At 46.1% G+C, this 22,472-nt stretch overlaps 1 protein-coding gene across 1 annotated transcript in view; it reads left to right on the top strand.

The window, feature by feature from the left end:
* The first annotated feature begins 3,253 nt into the window (after nucleotides 1–3,253).
* Nucleotides 3,254–22,472, top strand: part of LOC138526778 (uncharacterized) — a 281,718-nt gene continuing 262,499 nt past the window's right edge. The window contains exon 1 of the mRNA XM_069637467.1: nucleotides 3,254–3,758. Coding sequence (XP_069493568.1) covers nucleotides 3,559–3,758 — 200 coding nt within the window. The 5' untranslated portion in view covers nucleotides 3,254–3,558. The remainder of the gene's footprint in view (nucleotides 3,759–22,472) is intronic.

The raw sequence follows: 22,472 nt of genomic DNA, 5'->3' as shown, positions 1-22,472 counted from the left end.
ATTGTACCTGTTGTACAAGTGTGCTGCAGGGTGAAATGAGCGAGTCCACGTGTGATCCACCTATAAATGCTTGTCCATGCAATGATGAATGGTGGAGGAGGGATGGGCAGGGAGAGGGGCGTTGAGGCAAGCCAGGAGGTTGTAGTCAAGGTGGGGTGCGAACGTGTAGGTCGGGGGACGTTGCTGGGCAAACAAAGCGGTAGTAGGAGACTTCTGGGGTGCAGTGCGATTTTAGCGACAGTGGTGATTTAGTCGGCAAGAGGGTTCAGAAGCGGAGAGACAGCCAGCCAATTGCAGGGTGGTGGATATCCTAACCTTAAGGCAGTGTTATGGAGGGTGCTCGCCTTTACAGTGCAGCCAGTAGTATGCCTTAAGTGACGAGGCAGCGAAACGGGCGGGATCAGGTGGGGAGGTTTGGGAGGCAGCACAGTGGAGCAAAAAGTGGGTGATAACTTACCCATTTGGTGGTGGTGGATTCTGTTGATGATGGACAGCCACAGACAGTGGGCCTTTGGTGGGGGGCCGGCATTCACCTGCAGGCTCCCGATTTGCCCTGTTGGGAGGTCGGGTGGCCAATCACAGCATTATGCTGTGGAAGAAGAGGAAATCACAAGAGTACTTCGGTGCCAAATGGTGCGGCCGCCATTTTTTAAGTACTTTCAGTGCTACTGGGAGGCAATGTGAGCACCAAGAACATGGGTGCAGCGCTGCACATTACAAACTTCAATCCGCAAAAACCAATATTCTATTGGTGTGCGGACATCAAATAATATATTCTGGTGCGGGTAGCGTGCGTTTTTCTGTTTTTGCCAAATTTTCGCATGCAGGAGTCGAACACTTTGGGCTTACCTTCAAGAAATCAGGGATCAGGCACCATCTGGTGAATAACGTTGTCGCCTGGAGAGGAGTGTCTGCCTTGAAGAGTGTCCAGGCCGCAGTGAGAGAACACACGGACAGGGCCTAAGTGTGGGCCTTTGGTGGGGGGCCGGCGTTCGCCTGCCGGCTCCCGATTGGCCCTATTTGGAGGTCGAGTGGCCAATCACAGCATTAGGCTGTGGAATAAGAGGAAACTGAACACATCTTTGCAGGTTTAGTTGATATAGATATTAATTAAGGTTTTGCTTTGCATTTCATGTGCTTAAATAATACTTCATTTATAGAAATGTCTTGGATGCAAAGTACATTACATAATAACGTAGTCTTTCATAATTACCTAACTTTACACTATACATCTTCATAGAAATAGGTTGAGCAAAGTCACAATAGCATCATGCAGAGGAATGTGAGCCTAACAAAACCCCTTGGGTTTTTAAGCCATAGTCATTATTTCATAAAGCATGCAGCAGTATGCATTGTTCTCACTTCTGATCCCCCCCATTCACATTTTGTAAGGGACAAAGGTACTTGCTAATAGTCCTCCCTCCCTCCAATGTCTAATGGCTCCCTTGGTTATGCTCTGTTGATCTCAGAGCAACTTCAGGTCCCTGGGAGAGCCACTCTGCTGCCCGGAGCTCGAATGTACACACGAAAGTGGGAGCCGTGGAAAGGCCAAAACGTTAGGGTGGGGCCTGCGCACCGTAGACCCCTTGCAGGCGCCTGAAGCAAAAGCATGACTTTTGCCATCCCGCTGAGGGTGTGTGCAGTTTGCGGGAACGACCTGTCATTTCATGACATTATCCTGCCAGCGGGCCACCTTTCCCGTTTGGCACCCTCTAGGTGCCGAACGGGAGAGGTGTCCTACTGCCAAATGTCCCAGTCTGGCTCTTTAAAGAGCCACTGGGGGTGGGGGCAAGCTGAAACCCTCCCTCTGCCCCGCTCGGTACACCACTGGAGACCTGATGTCTCGGCCTGCCTTTAAAATGTATATGGACTATCAAAAATAATGCATATATGCCAACTGCCCTGATTTAGGCAGGAGACTCCTGATTTTTCAGTGAAAAATATTGCTATTTTTCACGTTCTCCCACCTAAAATAATTCTAGCCCCAATGCATTCCTATGGGAAAATACATTTATTCTGATTTCTCGTACAAAATCTCCCTCCCAGAGCTTTAGAATGTTGGCATTCGTGATAACAGCCTCTACGCACTTTGCATGAAGAGTTTGAGCTTTGCACATGAAAGGGTCGCTTAAGGTGAACTTGCACCATGACCCATTTTACATTAATTGGACGGCCCTTATTTGACAACAGAGCTATAAATCACAGCTTGAAAGAACGCTTCGGGAAACCCATTCAGCGCTGGCTAACAATACTTTGAACCCAGGGTGCTTACTGGCTTATGTGTCTTCAAACTCTGAATGCCGACTCAGGACACCGTTAAAATCCAGATTTATTTTCTTAACCAGACACAGCTCTCAAAATGCGGTCAATTCTGACTCAATCCGGGCAAATGGCACCCCTATATAACATAACAAGCACGTGAAGGTTCCTGAGATATGCACGTAACATATGTTTAATGGAAAGGAATAATACACATTTTACGAGTCACACACGCCCTTGCGTTTAAAATGCCACTTGGCACCGTGTCTACGGTGATTCATACCAGGGTTGGCAGGCTGTTCCCTGAAGTGAAATTGCTACTCACCGACAGGTTTCGATTCAGCTTTCCTGGACATGAATACACAAACCAGCGTCTCGCTCTCTACCTCTTGCAGTCTAACGTCTAACCATCTAAAATGGCTCCCATTGTCACCCTTTCTTTTTTGTCCTATATCTTTTCTCTTTGAATGGAACCCGATTTTTAATTGGCACACCTCGATTTATCCTTTTGCGCCCAGTGGGGTGTCCAGACTATTTTGACTGTCATGGCCCAAGTGGGGTACTGACTTATGCGGGTGTGGCGTGAAGTACGAGCGCACCCACACATAATGATATTCGTTTAGGATAATGGGGTGCCCAATCAGAATCCAGAAGTAGCACGTGCCACCTCAGGCCCCTCCCTGTATACGCCTCTGTTCGTATCCCCCTCCATCCCCCCCACCCCGGGCTGTGTCTTTCATTGCCACCAGATCTTGCATTCTTGTTAATTCCCCCCTTTCTGTTTCTACTCGGGGGGGGGGGGGGGCGCTTGATTTCGCTTTCCAGATGCCACGCGTGAGGTGCGACGCCGACGTATCTTTCTTTCCTTGTCGACGCCCTTCTCTTAATCTCGACCTTTGACAGCCACGTCTAGACCGGGTGCAATGCTCAGCTGCGTGTTCGTCCTGTGGGGGGGCAGACATAATACATAAAGCAGCACGAATGTACATAACTACAAAACCACACACCTCAACTATTACATACAACATCATAACAGAGCACGACAGAGAACATAACTCGACATAAGAGTTCACGTCGCAGCCTCGCATGGCAATGCCATAAGAGCAACACGTACCATTCTAGCTACATAAAGGGCACAACATAAGAATCGCAAAATAAGATGGCACAACAGAGGGCAACATAAATGAGGATGGCGTAATAGGGCCGAGAGCAACGTAACAAAACACAACAACAGAGCACAACCCCAACGTTTCCTAAAGATGCAGCGTGCGAACACATCCCGGTGTCCATAGAACTGTTATGACAGAGGCCTGTGTCACGGGCTCCTCCCACTTCTGGCAGCGCTCTGACCAATCGCAGGCCGCCGTGGATGTGCACTGCCTCAACCACAACAAGGAAAAAAGAAACGAAACTGAAACTCCGAAGAGTGGGCATTTAATCTTTTGTTATGAGGAAGTCTGCAACAGATCCAGTTGGACAGCAGGCGAGAGGCTCGGCAGGTGGGTGTCTTTTGTTGCTGTTTTTCTTCTGGCTTTTCTAAAAAAAAAAAAATCCGTTAAAAGCGCTTCTGAGAGCAACAGAGAAGTGCTCCGGGACAGAGGGCGATGTTTTTTGTCAACGGGCAACGGGAGCTGTCCACGGCTACCAGGGCGGGTGTATGTGGGAATGTGCTGGGGCTTCTTCGCCCTCTCTGATTTGATAAGGTATCTGTCAACAGACCTTTTCCAACAATCCCAGTGTCGGAATACAATGGCAGTGAAGCTGGCACAGGGAGAAGGCGTGATCTGCTAGGGAACATACAATATGGGGATACTGGGGTGAGTAGAGAAGCGTACTGGAGCCAAAGTCAAGAAAATACAATAAAACAAAATACTTTATTGGCATGACAAGTTAGACACGTATTGCCAAAGAAGACAGAGAGCCTACATTTCTCTGTCGCGAGTCATTTCTGGTGACATGTAGTGACATGCATTCTGCCGCACCATCCCTCCCCCACCCCCCCACTGTTTTGTAGTTCTCAAAAAATGAGACAGAACAGTTCCTCCTCAGATTTCCTCGGGTGTCTGCGTTCTTCTCACATTCCCTTTTCGTCACAAAACGTGGGGAAATAAATACCTCGGATATCTTTGTATTTGGGGTGGTGTTTGTTATGTTGCCACTATTTATACGGCACACTGCTGCCATTTGCATGTTCTACATTCGTACTGGTAGATCCGAAAGAGGAGGATGGCTTATGGTAGGGGGGGGGGGGGGCAGTTGGGGGATGCGTTGATGTGTGCAGTTCTGAAGTAGCCCGATACTGTGTGCGGGTCTGTTTCAAGGTGGCCTGTGGTGTGGGCACAGAGGCATTTGTGTCGCGATGGGAGTCTCGTGGGCCTCTGGTGCCACGGTGCAATGATATTTAAGTTGGTTGTCGAGGTGTAGAGTTCTGTTGTTTGCTGTCTGCAGGGAGGGGTTTTTTCATTGCCACGAGCGAGTGACATAGTTGGTCTGCGTATGGTGCATTTGGCCGTGTTAGTGATTGGGCAAACATTTAATACTGTGGAGTATGCACAAATAATTACTCTAGGATGAAAAGGGGCAAACAACAGCTCGGCAACAATTATACTGGGGCACAAATTCAGTAGAGCACAAAATAACTGTAGCATGCCAAGAGGCACTGCAAGCTTCCTTTACATACAGAATACGAACAGCAGGGCAGGCAAATGGCAAGCTTCCTTTATATACAGATCATTTACAGCCGGAACACTGTTATACCTGCAAGCATAAAGAAAAGGTCTAGCATGGGCACAGGGGATGCATGATTCCTTCATCTGCACAACAGTTACAACATGGGTGAGGGGAATGCTACTGTAACTCCTTTCTTAAACAAGTTCCTATAACATGTAAGAAACGTGCAAAACATACGCTCCAGGCAGATTGTAGCTTTTCCTTACACGCACAGCTGACACAGCCAGGGTTGACTTTGCAAGCTGGCCTCACATGCTACAAATCAGCTACAGGGCAGACAACAGCAGTGCAGGCTTACTTTACAAAGACAGCTTTTGGCACTGGGCACATGTTTCTCTGTTGGCAGATTCTAGCGCCTCCAGGTTTCCAGTTTGATCTGTCAGACGCTATTCCTAGTTTGTGGTCACTTAGTCTGCATTTGGTGAGCATTTGCCTGTGCTTTGTGCCACTTCTAGACCACCTCACAAACTAAGAAGTTACCCCAGGGCTTTAAGTGGGCTGAGGCTAACCAGGGCAGAGCCACGGAGGTCTCCAAAATAGGCTCCTGAGCCGGGGCCCTACCGATGCTCCTACCCCAACCAGTCCCAGATACGCCAACCCCACTCAGGCAGCCTATTTAGCCAAAGGGCGATATGGTTAAAGGGCTGCCTGCAGGTGTAAGCTCTTCTGATTAGAAAAAAGAAGAGGCTCTAGTTGGGTGGGGTATCCCAATTACCCATGCTTAGGCCTTGCCTCCTGACTAGAGCCCCTCCCTCGATTCTGCCTCCCACTTCAAGCACTGGCTACCCTCTTCCTACTTCAACAACATCTCTCACTTTCACAAAGCAGGGAATCTTTGGACTTTAGACAGCCTGTCCATGCCCCATTTTAACGAATAGGCAACAGAGACAGATGAGTTTACCCATAAGATCACACAACGTGTTCTCTTGTCTGGATGCCAGTATTGAAACACCTATCCCATGAACAGTTTGCCTATTAGCCAGTACAATTCCCAAACGGATACAGCAAACAGACTGTTGGCTTTTTCAAACCATTTGTGTTTACCTTTATTGTTGTAAATTGGTAATGCGGCCTGATTAAGGTGCTTAACCCTTTAAAATGCAGCCTTTCGCTTCCCTGAAAACATGAAATGCCATAATAAGAAGGTGGGCCAATGCTTCCATCTTTTAAGCCCCCTGTTCATCACAATACATGAAGAGTGCAGGGGAAAGCACTGGCAGCCCTCAGGATTGAAGCCTTGTGTCTGTCACAATACAGAAAGAGTGCAGGCAGCACAGGAAAAGGTAATGGCATCAATTGCACCAGTGAGGGCAGTAGACGCCTGTCCATCAAAATCCAGAAAGCGTACGGGAGCTAGGCACTGGCCCTTCTGTTTAGCACATGATATAGGGGCAATGCGCACGGTAACAGCGCCGAGAACCTATTTTTGCTTCACTAAGACAAAAACATGTTGACGTATAACAACAGAGTGAACTTTGTTGCACGTGGCGACAATAATACCTTATTAGAGACGTGAAAAGCAGCTGCCTTTGCAATGGGTGGACAAAACCTTCAATGCACACAGGATTTCACTCTGCCGTTTAGACGTCACGTGTGGTGCCTCCTCTTCCCCATCGAGGGGACACATTTTGTGGACCCATGCCACAGTGGGTTTCCTTAATCCAGCTTTTTGGCAGACCATTGATCATTCCATTTCTTCTAAAGTAAAGTAATTGTGTTGCCTCGCCCACTTCGATATCTATGGTGGAAAATATTGTACATTCCATTCTGCCCCTGTATCAGAACGGATAGTGTTTTACATCTCTGTCTTCGGCTGGGGCCTCCCTCTGGATCAGTCTCCCTGCCACTCTAAAACTTCAAGCGACATGTAAAGAAGAATCCAGAAGCACCTCAAGGCCGTCCTCTTTGCTTCTGCCTTCTCGCCTCCTCTCCCCTGTTGATCTGCTCTGCATCAGCATCGTGCCCTCCTCTCCACTGTTGATCTGCTCTGCATCATCATCGTGCACCTGGCCTCCCTTTGTCTTTAAGGCCCAGGTACTGGCCCACCCTGCCACCCACCTGCACTGCCTCAGGGCAATCCCTTACACTGGGGTCTGTATCTGTAACCCCGCCCCCCTTTCTTCTTCTGCACTTATTCAGACAGACTTGTCTGTTGCCTTGTTCCTAGCACTTACCACTTGCTGGCTGCACTACCACTGTTTGTTGCTTTTGTTATTTATTTATTCACGTTTTATTTATTTATTTACTTTTTATTTTTGCTCAGCACTTTCCACTTCTTCCCCCCTCCCTTGCACATACCCCTCTCCCTCTCCCAAGCACTTGCTCGTTCTCAATGGCACTGGGCCTACTACTGCTAAGATCGTCGTCTTTGTTCTCTCTCGTTCCCCTCGCCCTCTCTCGTTCCCCTCGCTTGCCTTGTCGCGCTCTGAAACACTTGTGTCCGAGCGCGATACAAATAAAATATCAATATCAATTCTAATACTTCATAGTCTGATTAAGGATATTTGTTCTGCCAACAGATGCTGTGCTTGCACAGAGCCCAACGTGGAATGCTCTGGCCAATTCTATTTGGCCAAAACATGGAACAACTTGACCAAGGAGATTGGTTAGATGGCTAGATGTCAAAAAACATGTGATTGGTTCGTGTGTCTGTTGCTCTACATCAGGGGTATGCAACCTTTGGCTCTCCAGATGTTATGTACTACCACTCCGATGATCTCTCCCCATTGACTCTGCTGTCTAGGGCTGATGAGAGCTGTAGTCCAAAACATTTGGAGAGCCAAAGGTTGCAGACCTGTGCTCTAGGGAAGTGTGATAATGCCCCCTTTTTTTATTCACTGCTACTTTCTATGAAACAGAGCGGGGGGTCGTTTAACACACCAGTAGACTTGGTTTGGTCGAGTACTGTCCCTAGGGCAAAGAGCAGGACAGACAGCACCGAGGACTGATCCCTTTGTCAATCACAGCAGGATGTGCAGGCAGGAGCAGGGCAGGGTGAAGGTAATGGAATTACAGCCCTGGGCCTTGGCGCCAATTCCCTTTATTTATCATGCACAGTGCAGATGCAGGGCAGGGGATGTAGGAGAGGAACAGTTTGCATGGTGGAGGGAAAGGGGCTGCAGCCCACTTGTTATTACACGGAAAGTGGATGGGGCTAAGAGAATGTGGCGTGTAAGGCCCTGTCGTGGGTGCATTTCTAGACACAGCTCGGAAATGATCAATGCCTCCACATGTGGCACATTTCTTACCAAATGTTAGGCAGTTACCCTTATGAGGAAACTCATACCGACATCTAAAACAGGTTTTCTCTGTTCTTCTCGTTGGTTCACTTTTCGCCACTGCCAATTATTTTGTGGTGTCTTGTTTTTTTCCTGCAGGCTGTATGGTGACTTTGCTCATGTTTTTCACCTGCTGCACTATCGTTGCTTCCGAGTGGGCCATTGACATTATTTCATCGAGGCATACATTAGATTTCTAAAATTGATTAGCAGAGTTTGCTAATCAAAATGTTTTTGATTAGCAAACAGACCCATTTGAATAGCAATTTTGTACTGATATTGTTAAAGTCACCAGAAGTTATTTGTACCCAAGTGGGTGAGGAAGTGAAGTCCTCGTCTTATTACTCCAGTAAAAATAAGTTACAGACAGCAGGTGAAAGGCAAGGATTTGTATGTGATGTTACATGAGCATCTGCTCTCGGGACCCTAGGCCAGGCCTCACTTCAACGAGGAGACACGACACAGTAGGTCTTATAACATCAACGTACTTTATTCAACTGGCCCAGCCCTATTTCCCAGCGTCACTTCCCTTATCTTGATTCCACTCAAACCCATGCCTCCAACATAACAAGGCTAGTGGAACATGACATCTTCCCCTTTCTTAAACTGTTAATCCGTAACTACCCCATCTCCCCAATCAGTCTACTGGTTTTATCCTGGTTCTGGTGGGTCGCTCACTTCTCTGACATTCTGTACTCCTTCGGGGCGTGTTCACCACCTGAGCTTCTCATTCTTCTCCAGAAGCTTCACTACCTCCTTGATATGAATCTTCCGAATCCTATGCGTTCCCTTCTTTTCTGCGACTTCTCCACGGGTTACTTTCACTCCCCTGGTACACTTGGATGTGTGACGTGTTTCTGATAATCGACCTGCCTTCCCCGTCCTCTACTGTGAATTCCTCTTTCCTTTGTTGTGGTATCTCACAACCACTAGATCACCGAGCTCTAAGGTCCCTTCCTTAGCTCCTCTACGTGCGTCTGCATGTGTCTTCATCTTCAGTTTTTCCTCTGCATCTCTACTTTGGACTTGCTCGCCTGATCCTTCCCTCTCTTCCACACCTTTTCCCTGCAGTAATCTGGTTCTCAGTCTTCTTCCAAATCATCAACTCCGCTGGACACATTCCTGTAGTGCTGTGTGGTGTGCGTCGGTAGTCACGCCGCAGTTGGTGTACAACCCGCTCCAGTTGTTTCTCCATGACATTTGCAATTTGTAATGCCCTCCCAACGTTTCACATAAAACGTACAACCATACCATTGTCCTATGGCCATAATAGAGTGATTCTTCTGTGTTTAAATCCCATGTATGTTGCAAAGTTATCAAAATCCTGACTTATGAATGTGGGTCCATTGTCAGACTTTATCACCTTTGGAACAACATATGCTTTTAGTATCCGATTCAGTGTGGGCATGACACAGGTCACTGCTGTGGATTTCACTATCTGTATCTCAGGGAACATTGATTAGTCTTCGATGACAACCAATACATATGACCCATCTCTGGTCGTCCCAAAAATATCAACGGCCAATTATTCCCAAATACCTTTTGGCAGGATGGACATTTGTAGTGGGCAGGGCTGTGGGCCGGGGCAATCGCACAACATGTGGTACACGTTTTTAGTATTTCCTCTACCCTGCTGTCAAACCTAGGGAACCATATCTTTTATTAAAAACGTTTCTTAGTGGGCACTGACCCACGGTGACCTCCTTGATCCAAATAGATGACTTGTTGTCGTGACAATCTTGGCAATACAATTTTGCACCCTTTCATGACGATTTTGTCTTCTGTTGTCGTGATATCATTCTGTACCAGTGTCAAACTTCATACCTCTTCCTGCATGTCCTTGTCATGGTCTCTGGATTCTTCTTTACATGTTGCTATAGTTCTTGTGATGATCACCAATGCCAGGTCTTGTTCTGACTCCTTTTGCAGTGTGCCCCATGCTACCGGGCATGGCTTCATCTGATGCCCCACATAAGAAATTTGTGCCTCAGCAGTGGAATGTTGCACTCTTCCCTGACCCATGGGATGTCGGGACAAATAATCTGCTGGATTCTTATCTTTCCCAGGCCTGTGTATGATCGTAAATTTGTTGTCCTGGAGGTGTAAACCCCATCTTTAATTCTTGGTGGCATTCACGCCTTTGGATTTCCATATATTGTTAACAGTGCCTGGTGGTCCGTGACAATGGTGAAGGCCTTTCCATGAAGGAATATGTGGAAATGTGTGCAGGCCCACGCTACCGCCAGGCTCTCCTTCTCTGCTTGAGAGTACGCCTGTTCACTGGTTGACAAGCTGCGGCTGGCGTATGATACAATGAGCCTCATGTGAGGGTGTTTTGCATCATATTGGGTCTGAATCGCTACTAACCCCACCAGGCTGGCACCCATAGTGACCCTGTCTCTCTTGCTGATCCGAAATATGCCAATTCTTCAGCTGAGCGATGTTTGCTCAGATGGTTTCAAGTGCTGTCTGGCATTCCGGCTTCCACCTGAAGTCTTGTCTTTCCTTGGTGAGCTCCCTTATTGGGGCTCTTAACGTGGCAGTTTTCCAAACACCAGAAACAGTAGCTTGCCAGACCTAAAAAGGATCTGAGGTCCGAAATGTTGTTAGGCCTTGGAGCTTCATTGACGGCTGCAACTTTGTCCAAGTCTGGTTGCATGCCTTGTTCAGAGAAAATGTGGGCACAAAATTTGAGAATTCTTTTCCGGAATTCACACTTATCCTTGTTGAGTGTCAGTATATCAGCCTCTAGTTCCCGGTACACCCGATGTAGTGTGTCACCATGTTCTTGCATATATTCCCAAATACTAAACTGTCATCGCTATAGTTCATGCAATTGGGCACATGCTTGATGACTTAATGGATTTCCTCTTGAAATATTTCGGCCACCAATGAAATGCCAAATTGATGCGCTTAAATCTGTAGAGGCCCGTGTGTGCCACAAAAGTGGTTATGTACCGAGATTCAGGGACGAGCACCAACTGATGATAACCTTTGTTGATGTCTAGCTTTGAGAATATGGTAGGCCCATTTAGCAGATGGATCATGTCCGTAATTCTGGGTGCCTGGTGAGGTTTAGGTTGGGTGGCTTCATTTGGCCTCCTCATTTCCACACACAAATGTATGCAGCTCCCTCCGATTTATTGGGAAATGGGTCTATAGGGGATACCCATGGTGTGGGCCCTGTTGCTGGTTCTATGATGTTTTGGTCTAACAACCTGAGTATCTCGTCTTCGACTTGTTTCTGAATATTAATGGTGTGAGAAGCCAGGAATGAGACGTGAACACAGCAGAGACAAAAAAAGAGGCTGGAAAATGCTGCACTATCCTTAATATAGGAGGAACTTCCCTACTTAAACAAAACAAATCAGTTTGTACAGTGTCAAGATGTCCAAATAAAAAGGTCTGTCCTGTGTCTGTTATCCTATTCTGCTCTTCACACTCTAACTAAACTTCAATGTGTAATAGAATTGACTCTTGAAGTTTCCAAGTGCTCAAACGTTCAAGTTCAAGACAAAAGTTAAACTCCAACAAAAAGGTTTCCAACCAACAAATTTCACAGTTCCAGGGATCTACTTCCTTCCCCATATTCCTTATCTTAAGTTACACCACTTTAAAAAGAATCACTAAGTTCCAAGAGGATTACCTTCTTTGGGCTTTGCTTCTCTTGGTGTAACAGCTCCTTTACCCCAAGATTTCTCATCGCTTTTTATACGTTGCCAATCCCAAGGGAATGTCTCTTCATAAATGCTCCCTTTTCCTTATACAATTCTACAGCAGTTCATTAATTCAAGGGCATGGCCTTCCTTGAAGTTCTTTGCAATAGGTATTTGGTCTTCACCTGGGACACTCTCCCACCAGGTCTTCTCACACAAATGCCTAACCTTCTCTTCACCTGGTGCACCTTCCAACCAGGAATTTATTATGCATACATCAACCTTTACCTGGTATGCTCTCCTGTCAGGGTTTTATCATACACACACACTTAGCTTCACCTGGTAGACTCTCCTGCCAGGACTTTATTACACAACTACTGATCTTTACACAACTACTGAACTTCACCTGGTATATTTCTCCGCCAGGACTTTGTAACACAACTCACACATTCATTGTTATGCAGATACTTAACTGAATCTGGCATACTTCCCCAGGAATTTATTGTGCAAGTCACTCTTTCTTTCAACTTAAGGTGTAATAACCCATTAACAACTTGCTTTACAAATGTTCTCACTTCTTTAGCAATGATGCCATTCCCCTCGCGCTGCGTTTTTGAGAAGTGATTCACTTTATTTGGCCACCCGGTAACCCACTTATTTCTTTTAGGTTCACCGATGTTTCTATGGCTTCAGCGGAATGAAATGTGCTTGCTGGTAACAATTTTTCCTTCCCAGGGCTTACCGGTTGTCCCCAGCTTTTCTCCACTCTCCCTTGCGGCAACGTACTGGCTACACGTGAGCCCTTTAGCAGTGCACTGCGGTTGTGTCGGCTTTCGTTATGTGCGGTTCCCGATGCCTTCTCTCTTGCTGCAGCGGACTGCCTGCACCCTGGTTTCTCCGATCTCGAGTCAGTTTCACCCTTTGTTCACGTGCCACGGCTAGCTTGCCTTCAACGTAGTGCTCAGCGGCCCTACAGTCTGCGAGGCAGCCCGGCATACACAGCTGTCCTCCCTCCTTCCTCTCAGCTGCAGCTGGTCCGCTTTTGAACTTCCCAGCTTGCTTACTCATTTGCCAACAACTAGACTGCTGAATTGGGCGTCCAGTCTTCATAATCCTCATTGCTTTGTTGCTCTTCCTCAGGTCAGTCATTATGGAGTTACTTAAGTGATCCTTACTACTCACTGCCTCTTCCTCGTCCTAGTTACCAACATATTCTTCTTAACGGGAGTTTGGGGATTAATCACCATAGATCCATTAGGAGGTGGGGCATGAGTCTAACAATATGCCATTATGGCATGGGGGACTGAGGAAACATCCCTGAAGGGAAAAGAGGGTGCTCTCCTCTGACAATGTCCTGTCACCCTCCCGAGATGTACGACCCCCAGATGGTCCTCCTTCATATAGCCGCCCCCAGGGTCACGATCAGGTAGCAACTGCTGTCTCCTGGCTATAGAGGATGGGGTCACCTCAGGGAAATAAGTGAGGATATCATCAGCTTCCTCACAATGGGTGTGCTCCGATAGTGTTGGGCAACCGGTTTAATGGATTTGTCTATATGCAGTCACACCTTGCAATTCCTTAGTTTTCCCAGGCCCTTGAACAGTCTTGGGAATGTTTTCTCCACATTTACGTCTTAGTCTATATACTTATGCGCCATCATATGATATAAGATGTGCACTAATCCCATGTGCATTGTTAGGCAGAATTATCTGCAGTACACTTTGGGAACACCACACACACCATTAGGACTACAAGTGACAGTACAAATTCACCTTTGGTACAAGCCTGTACTACACAGTAAAGTGGTAGCAATGGCTGAGTAGCCAGACTTATCTCAAGAGTAAGTGAGCAGTATCAAATAGTTACACAAAGGACAGCAATTACTATGATTCAGGCAAACACTGACTCAAGGTTTTCAAGTAAAGGAATATACATTTATTTCACTCTTCAGTTGTATAACATTACACCATTATAAGTAGTTTAAAAATCACACTCTTAATACACCACACCACTTCCCAATAAATTCCAGACAAGTTAAGCTCACAAAATGAAGGGGGAGCAAAATGGCACCCCAGCAATTTAAAAGGGAGGGAAAGACAAAAATAATAAAAATGAACCACACCAACAGGTAAGTGCTCAGGTCAATAGAGCAAGAGGAACTACAGTGATAGAATCAGGTAGAAAAGGCTTAGGGCCAAAGTCAATAGGATAAAAGTCTTTTGCTCAAGATCACAAGGTTCAGGGTAGTTCGCGGTAAAGTTTGTGCCACGGATTTCAGACAAGGTTGGTTGGTAGAAAAGGTAGTTCAAAGAGAAGAGAAGGACAAGCCCTCGGATTGGAGAAAGATTTCACACACTTTCCCCGCGGCTGAACGAAACGAGCAACCGGGTTTACAAAGTACCTTAAAACGGAAAGGAAGCTGTAGCTGAGGCGGACGTTCCTGGTAGTTCCTGCAGGCTCCCGGTTCCTGAAGCGACTGTCGGACTGACACGAAGTAGGAAGACTGGAGGGTCCTGCACTATCTAGGGAAGAAACCAGCATCAGAGCAAAGCAACAAATAAAAGGTGCGCTCCTTAAAACCCAAGCAGGGTCGGACCTTCCTGGCTATCCGGCCCACTGTAGCTCTGTACAGTGATTTCGACCAGAGGAGGGGTCCTGGCTTGCAGTTTGGGCGAACTGGTTGGTCCCACCAGCTCAAGGGAAGAAGTTTCCTGGACGATCTTCTCTGGCGTCGGATCCCGAAGATTCGGACCTGCAGCAGGGCTTCACCGGGCGGTTCAGTCGTTGAAGGGGTCCTCTTCCATCAGCTCCTCGTTGGTTCCTTGGTTCCAGTGGCGACTCTGCCTTTCCAGTGCCAGAGACCTTCTTTTTATGCAGTTTTCCCCCATTCATACAGCCTAGCTGTCAATCACACAGCAGGGTGGCTGTCCTGGCAAGGAGTGTGACTTGGGTTACCAAGGGAACCCATGGCAGGGGTCCGAAGACCCCTCCCTCACATCCTGCGTACCCGGACTTTCAGGCACCTTAAGGAGGGCTTCTGTGTAGAAGCCTGCACAAGACGGTGAACAAAGGAATCAATCCCTGTTTGGCGCAGAGAAGAACACGAGAAAGATTTTAACAAAAAGAAATGGTGAATAAACACAGTCGGAGCCAAAATAAAATGTATTTGGTCAAGCAGGTTTATGTTCGAGGCTGATATAATAGCCTAAAACATAGCATGGTTATATGAGATAACCGCGGTAGAAAAGTTAGGATAGTTACCACTGCCACCAGCCAAGTCTTGATGTAAAGGGAGCGAAACAGTGCTCCAAGAGACACAGACAAAAAGGGATAGGAATTAACCCTTTCCAATACTCCATGTAAGATGGGGTGTATTGGGTCTGTTGTTTAAAGAGACTACATAAAGTTAATTGTATCTTCACATATTTCTGGGAGACAGTAGTCAGTCCCAGAAAAATGGAGTCAGTGGGAAGTCTAAAAGACAACCCTGTGTCACTGCACTGAAGGTGCTGTGTAACATACATAAAAATGATGCTCATGGAGTAGGTGAGGCACCAGAGTCCAAGATCACACAAATGGTAAAAACACACACAGCAAAACACATGTAAGAGTGGGAAAAAGGCTCACTCTTACCAGGTGAAAAGAAATTCCTAGAAATCCAGCAAAGCTGCTGAGGGAGTCATTAGGTAAGGGAAATTAGCCATTTATGAGAATTCTCCCTAACATGCACTGCCATTTTAAAACTTAAAATGCACCCGCTGTTAGTTTCAGTTGCCAGTACATGCAGCTGAATGCATGCTGACTGTGACTTGTGCGCATATACTGCTGACAACATTCCTTACCTGAATAGAGGTTGTTTGAGCCATATGGAAATATATCCACTGTGGAAGGTCGTAATTTCGGTGGATGCGCTAAGGATCTGTAGCCCTCTTCACTAAGCACGTTGACTGTTTCCCCATGTCAATAAGCAATTTCATCGGTGTGTCATTTACCTGCATTAATAGCATGGGGCTATGTTCTTTGGCTACTTCATTACCCAGCACCCAGACATATCCCTTTGTTCTCCGATCATATGTGGACGAGGATGACTCAGACGCCGATTGGGATCTTGTTTCTAAGTATTTTACATATCTTCTTGGCCGATACAGAGTTTTCTTCCCTGGTGAGTGATAATCTCTCCTGGAGTGGCATTTGCTACTCTCTCCTCCACACTACGTGTCCTATGCTCTCTTCTTGATCTTATCCTGTCTCCAGTGTATCTTCTCCCACCTCTCGGTGATGCGTTTGGGGGCCCTGTCGTGGGTGCATTTCTGGACACAGCTCGGAAATGATCAATGCCTCCACATGTGGCACATTTCTGACCAAATGTTAGGCAGTTACCCTTATGAGGAAACTCATACCGACATCTAAAACAGGTTTTCTCTGTTCTTCTCGTTGGTTCACTTTTCACCACTGCCAATTATTTTGTGGTGTCTTGTTTTTTTCCTACAGGCTGTATGGTGACTTTGCAAATGTTTTTCACCTGCTGCGCTATCGCTGCTTCCGAGTGTGCCATTGCCATTATTTCATCGAGGCATAAATTAGATTTCTAAAATTGATTAGCAGAGTTTGCTAATCAAAATGTTTTTGATTAGCAAACAGACCCATTTGAATAGCAATTTTGTACTGATATTGTTAAAGTCACCAGAAGTTATTTGTACCCAAGACATGAAATGAGCAACAATACAGCAGTTTTGCCTACAACTGAAATAAGATATTAGTGAGAGGAGTCAGGCCTTGCAAACTCTTTAAACTTAAGCAAGACCTGCAGGTCGGGTAACCGAGTTTACCTATTCAATCTAAGAGAAATGCACTTGACCCATAACAATGGAGGACAACAAATTTAAAATGTGATTTCTGTAAAATGGTGCATGTCACTACAAACACACCTAATGTTTGGCACACTGATGCCACCCAGAGATCAGCCATGCACAGTGAAACTTGTATTTGACATCTATTGCAAACAAAGTAAATGTTAATTAAAAAGTTTCAAACATCTCTTGTAAATGCTACTCGCCGTTCATAAAATCTACGTGACTGCGAGTGGGCGAAAAGACTTTCCGAGCCATAGGTGAGTGTCAGTAAAATGTAAAAGGTTAGCTGCATGAATGGACGCAAATAAGTAGATATGATAAAAAGGCTCTGAAAACAGTTTGGCCAGCGGTCTCCTGCAGGTGGTATTATAATACAACCATAAAGCAAACCGAGCACGGGGCTAACTATACTGTTTGGTATTGCAGTAGATCTTTGCATGTACAGACTGGATGGAACTATTCATCACTACTTTGCATAAGTATTTAGTTTGCTGTGTGTGTTCATTATGTAAGTGAAAAGAAAGACTAAGCAGAGTGGGTTGCATAGCAGGCAGAGAACCGGACAAACTTGGTGGAATATTGTAGTTTGTGGTCATCTCACCTTTAGGGTACCTGGTATAAAGCAGCAGGGTGATTAATATAAGAAGAGTATGGGTTCAGTCATGGGTTGAGTACCAGTTGCAAGATATATGCAACCTTCAGGTTACATAACTAGGTTTGCCAACAAAAGCATTTCATCATGTTCATGTGATCATGTACATTTTCAAATGTTCACTAGTCAACATGATGCATCTTCCCCAACAAAATGAAATATAGTTGACACTATGAAATCCAGATACACTAACCTAACCTTTAGTCTAAAGCATGGAGATAATGCAGTATTTTACAGTATCAATATTGTAATTAGGCATTATGTAACAACTTACATTTTAGTAACGGAAGAGCATTACTGTCTTTTTAAATATAAAGTTGACACATACTGGTCTTTGCCAGGCAGGATATAGAAAGCGTAATAAAAGTATAATCCCGATTTATTGCAATTATTTGAAACAGAAATTCTTGCCTGCACTCCTACACATGCCTTTGGCACTGAGTGGAGGAGATGATTACTGATGCACTTTCCCTCCATTAGCACTTGAAGTGACCAGTAAAAAGAGGATCAAGAGAGCACCGAGGGCAAGAGAGGACTGCAGGGCAAGCTGTGCTTTCATTGAAAAGGGCAACTTAAATAGCTAAATAGCTAATTTTGCTATACAAGTGTTCATTTGATTAGCAAACGTACAGAATTGCATAGCAAATTGCTATGTGACACTGCTTATTTTATGCCTTGTTTCATCTAGTTATCGCTGCTTCTGAAGCAACCTCTTTCTAAAGTCTGGGGCGGCGCATCTGGCTATCACTTGTGATCGTATTGCTTCTTCATTGGACTACCTGTGAATATCACAGTGTTATATCCTTACACATAGCCTCATTACAAAATTGTCCAGGGTCTCCCCTCTTTCTTGTTTGGTGGTGTGGAATACATGCCTCTCATAATCTGCATTTGTGTGGGGAGCAAAATATGTATCAAATGCGACTTTCAGTTTATCAAATGTTGCTTTCTCCTCATCCACTAGTTCATATAAAATGTCACGGACAGCCTTACCCACTGCCAGTGTTACTATGTTCTTTTTCCTGTCTCTATCCAGGAATCCCATTGCACCAATGTGTACTTTGAAATCTTTCCTCCAGCAAGCCCATCGCTGGCCCAGGTTGCTGGTATCTATAAGATCCAGTGCTGTGGGCATCTGCCATTGAAATGATTCACCCTGTGCGGTTGGGAATGTCCCCGAAGACCACGCTTACACCGTTGCTGGTATTTCTTCCTCCAACATGTCAACTCTGCCTTCACCTGTGGTTTTTCAATGACAGGGAGCAGTCTAGCTTTTTGTATCCTGCTCACTGTCTGCAGTCGTCCCATGTACTGTGCTGATTATTCTGCACTTTGGAGCCGCTGAACCCCGCCGGCGGGCGTGTCTGTGGGTCCTATGCCTTCTCTGGTGTGCTGCTCCATTATTCTCTCAGCCGTGGCACCACCGGTGCTCTTTGCAGGGTTTTTCTGCACCAGCCCGAGCACCCTCAGCCTCTTTCACAGTATGCGCCCCTTGTCTATGCATGTGTCGGCTTCTTTTGCAGGCTTTTCTAGCCCCTCTGTTTTCATGCTCCCACTTTCTTGTCAGCCACTTTCAACACAGCCCCCTTGAGAGTGTCCTTGTGTAGGAACTGCTCCCACCGCTCTCACCGTGGGGGGCTGATGAGGCGGTCTGCTTCTCCCCTGTGCACACGCATGTGTGTCCACAGCAGGACCTCACAGCACTGTCTACACTGTGTCGTCGTTGTGCCATGCTTGCAGCCAGGTCGGATGCACTGTCAGGATAAAGCTGTCCTGCTGCTTCTCCATGCCACAAAGTTCTTGTCACATCAGTGTGATGTTACATAAACATCTGCTCTTGGGCCCATTGGCCAGGCCTCACTTCGATGGGGAGGCACGACACAGTGGGCCTCATTATAAGTCAGGCAGTAAGGGGTTAATGGCGCTGGTAAAGGTGCCGGCGCCGTCAACCCCGTACCGCCTGATTACGAGGTCCCCTCGCGGGACCCGCTCTGCACGTCTGGCTTTACCAGACGTACAGAGCGGGTCCCGCAAGGGGAAGAGGGAGCAAACAACGGGCCGCTCGTAATCGGCCCGTTGTTTGCTCCCTCTCCCATTTCCATTCAGCCTTATGGGGGCTGAATGGGAATGGGGAAGGTCCGGGCCCGGGTTCCTGAAGGGAGGAATTACCGGGCCCTCCGAACTCGGAATGGCCTGGTAATTCCCCATTCTGTGAACCCGGACCCGATTTTGGCGGCAGCCATGCCGCCAATAGCGGCATAGCTACCGCCAAAGTCGTAATGACGGCCAAACCGCTGCCTCGAACATAACGTGGAGTAACTGAAGGGACAACCCTATTAGTGGGAGGACTACGGGCTTAGTAAATTATAAAACGAGGGGGGCGTCCCACCACATACTTTTTATATTCACATTCATTCATGCACATTTTTTAGTTTTGTTATCCAGTTCTTTAACAGGGGCTTTTATTAGTTAGCCCATTCACGATCCTGACAAGGATGTCTCTATGTCTACTGATAATATCATGCAGATATAGTAATGTTGAACTGAATCAAAGTCACAAAACCTTTATTATTTAGCTGGACTTATTTTTTTAGACCGTTTTTTATCATTTTGCTGTTTGATTATTTTCTTTTTTTGTCATTATTCCTTTATCGTAAATCATACAACACATAAATTGGTGCAGAAACATATGTGCAAAAAAGGTTACCATGCATGTTCAATTATCACACATCTAGGTACCATAATAGTGCAACATAAATCATCACATACAGAACGTGTAGTCACAACTTTGTTTATTTGGAGAATGCTTACTCCGAGGTCAAAAAGGCCAGGCAGAAGGGTGACATAACGTGGCTAGTGGAACATGACTGTGTACAAGCATTAATGCTGCCACTGCTGCAAAGACTTATTTATGTAGTTCCAGTGTGTTCAGGGTAAATCAAAGGCTCACAAGTGATAATTTGAGACGAGGAAGAGCACAGTGGATGGTATGTGAATGTTAAGGGCGGGTAGTAGGTGGTACAAAACAACTCACAAACACAGGGGTAGCAAGTGAGCTCGGCAGGTTGAGCTCTCACAGGTGAATGGTCATGATCGGAGGGTCACAGTTTCGGCTTTACATCAGACCGTCTCTGCCAATTTTAACTACATTAGTGGTGGGCCACCACTAATGTAGTTAAAATATGACAATCCACACAGTGTATTATGTGCCCTAAAGGAGGTGCGGCAACCGCGGTTATCTATGATTAGTGTTTCAGGTATGGCAACAAGGGGTGGTCCACTTAAAGCTAGAAGAAGAAGAAGAAGAGGTGGCAGAAAGTTTGGATGAGGAGAGCCATGGTGCGGTGTACATAAGGCAACGTGTGCCATGATTGCGTCATACACATTGGTGCCATGCTAGGTCAATGTCAGCAGAACATGCGGATAGTGGCTGAATCGGGATGCATATAAATCATTGGATGATGCAGGGATTTGGGTCTAAGGTACTGGGGTGACGGTGGCACATCTCTGGCGGGACGGAATGGATTAGGAAAGATGCATGCCCTCTCGGCATGCCGGCTGACGTGGTCAAGGAGCACTCTGTGCTTGTAAGACCAGTCTAGCAGGGTTAAGGTAATGTGTTCGACAAACCAGCCCGACGCCAAGAACATAGCAATAAAAGTAGGAGATCTGTACAGCGCCTCCATCATGGTATATGGTGCAGTGGTGAAGTGTCTGGCCTGCAATCCTGGTGTCCGCGAGTCGAGTCCCGAGGTCGACACAAATTCAAAAAATACAGACGTTTTTCATTTTTCATGCAATCACTTTGCACAAGGACGAGAGTCGTCACAGAGTGAAAAGCAGTGTGAACACATTTTTCACCGCAACCAGTGGTTGTAGCATTTAAGCAAATCAAGGAAAGCTTCTGTCAGATAGGGAGGGAGGAGCCATGTAAGCCCTTGCATCAATACGGCCTTAGCACAAAGCATGACAAAGAGATGCAAGGCCTGCTGGCCGACATTTAGGAACTTTAGACAAGGGTTGAGTGAGCTGCATGAATATCTACCAATGGATACTTACCAATTAATTTGTTTACGGGGGACCAGTTTCACTATGGGAAGAAGACTAAACATCAAAAAACTAGTAGTTAACTGGTTACCCCTCCCTTTACACTTAGCACCCACGTGTGTGAATACCAATAACCTCTGGTCGACTTGATTACTTGGTCAACATAAACATAGAGTGGCAATCAGGGGAGTTGGTAGGTCTGGAAAAGACCCGGGGCTACGATGATGTCGGAACTGTTGGGACTGGGGGCTAGCTAGTCTTTTGGCTGCAGCTCCTGAGATTCTATCCGGGGCTGCAACCAAAAGATCAGGGGCTATAGCCCCCTTAGCCCCCCCTAGTAACGCCCCTGGTGGCAATCATATATTTCAAAATACTATTTATTCCAAATAATGACACAAAAACAATCATAAGACAAAATAAGACAAAATATATATTCTACAAAGTACTCATCAATGTGACTGGGGGTTAGTAGTGGGTGACTTAGTCATCAATTTTTGCGACATTAGACGGATATGATCAGTACCCAGATGTTCGTGTATATTGATATCATGAGTTCAAGGTCTATTCTGATAAAGGTCTAAAAGTCTCTCCACTTTTAGCAGTTTTAATACTTGAAGTTGGGAGCAGCAAAGACTTTCAATGCAGTTTTGTGATAGTAGACAAGAATTTCGGTCCTTGGAGCGTGATGCGCTTTTTCCTTGCGCTCGCGTCACTTGCTAGTAGGACCTCATCAGGACGTAGACCTAATTTTCAATAGAAAACACCAATTTTGAATTCTAAAACAGTAAAAACACGAGGAAAAAAACCAAAGAAATTGTCACTCTTAATCATGATCCACTATTATCATGTAAGTATGCATGGTGATAGGTGAAAGGTGTGCTGACCTGAATTGTTAATACAGGACGTGCAGGGATTTGTTCCTTCCAAAAATGATGATCATCATTACTCTAGAGGAGTGCTGGAGCAACTTCACTCTACAAGGGCGACATAACAGTAT

This window comes from Ambystoma mexicanum, chromosome 1q (genome assembly GCF_040938575.1).
Source record: "Ambystoma mexicanum isolate Mex_15411 chromosome 1q, UKY_AmexF1_1, whole genome shotgun sequence".
Taxonomy (NCBI): Eukaryota; Metazoa; Chordata; class Amphibia; order Caudata; family Ambystomatidae; genus Ambystoma; species Ambystoma mexicanum.
This window is presented reverse-complemented; position numbering and strand designations above follow the sequence as displayed.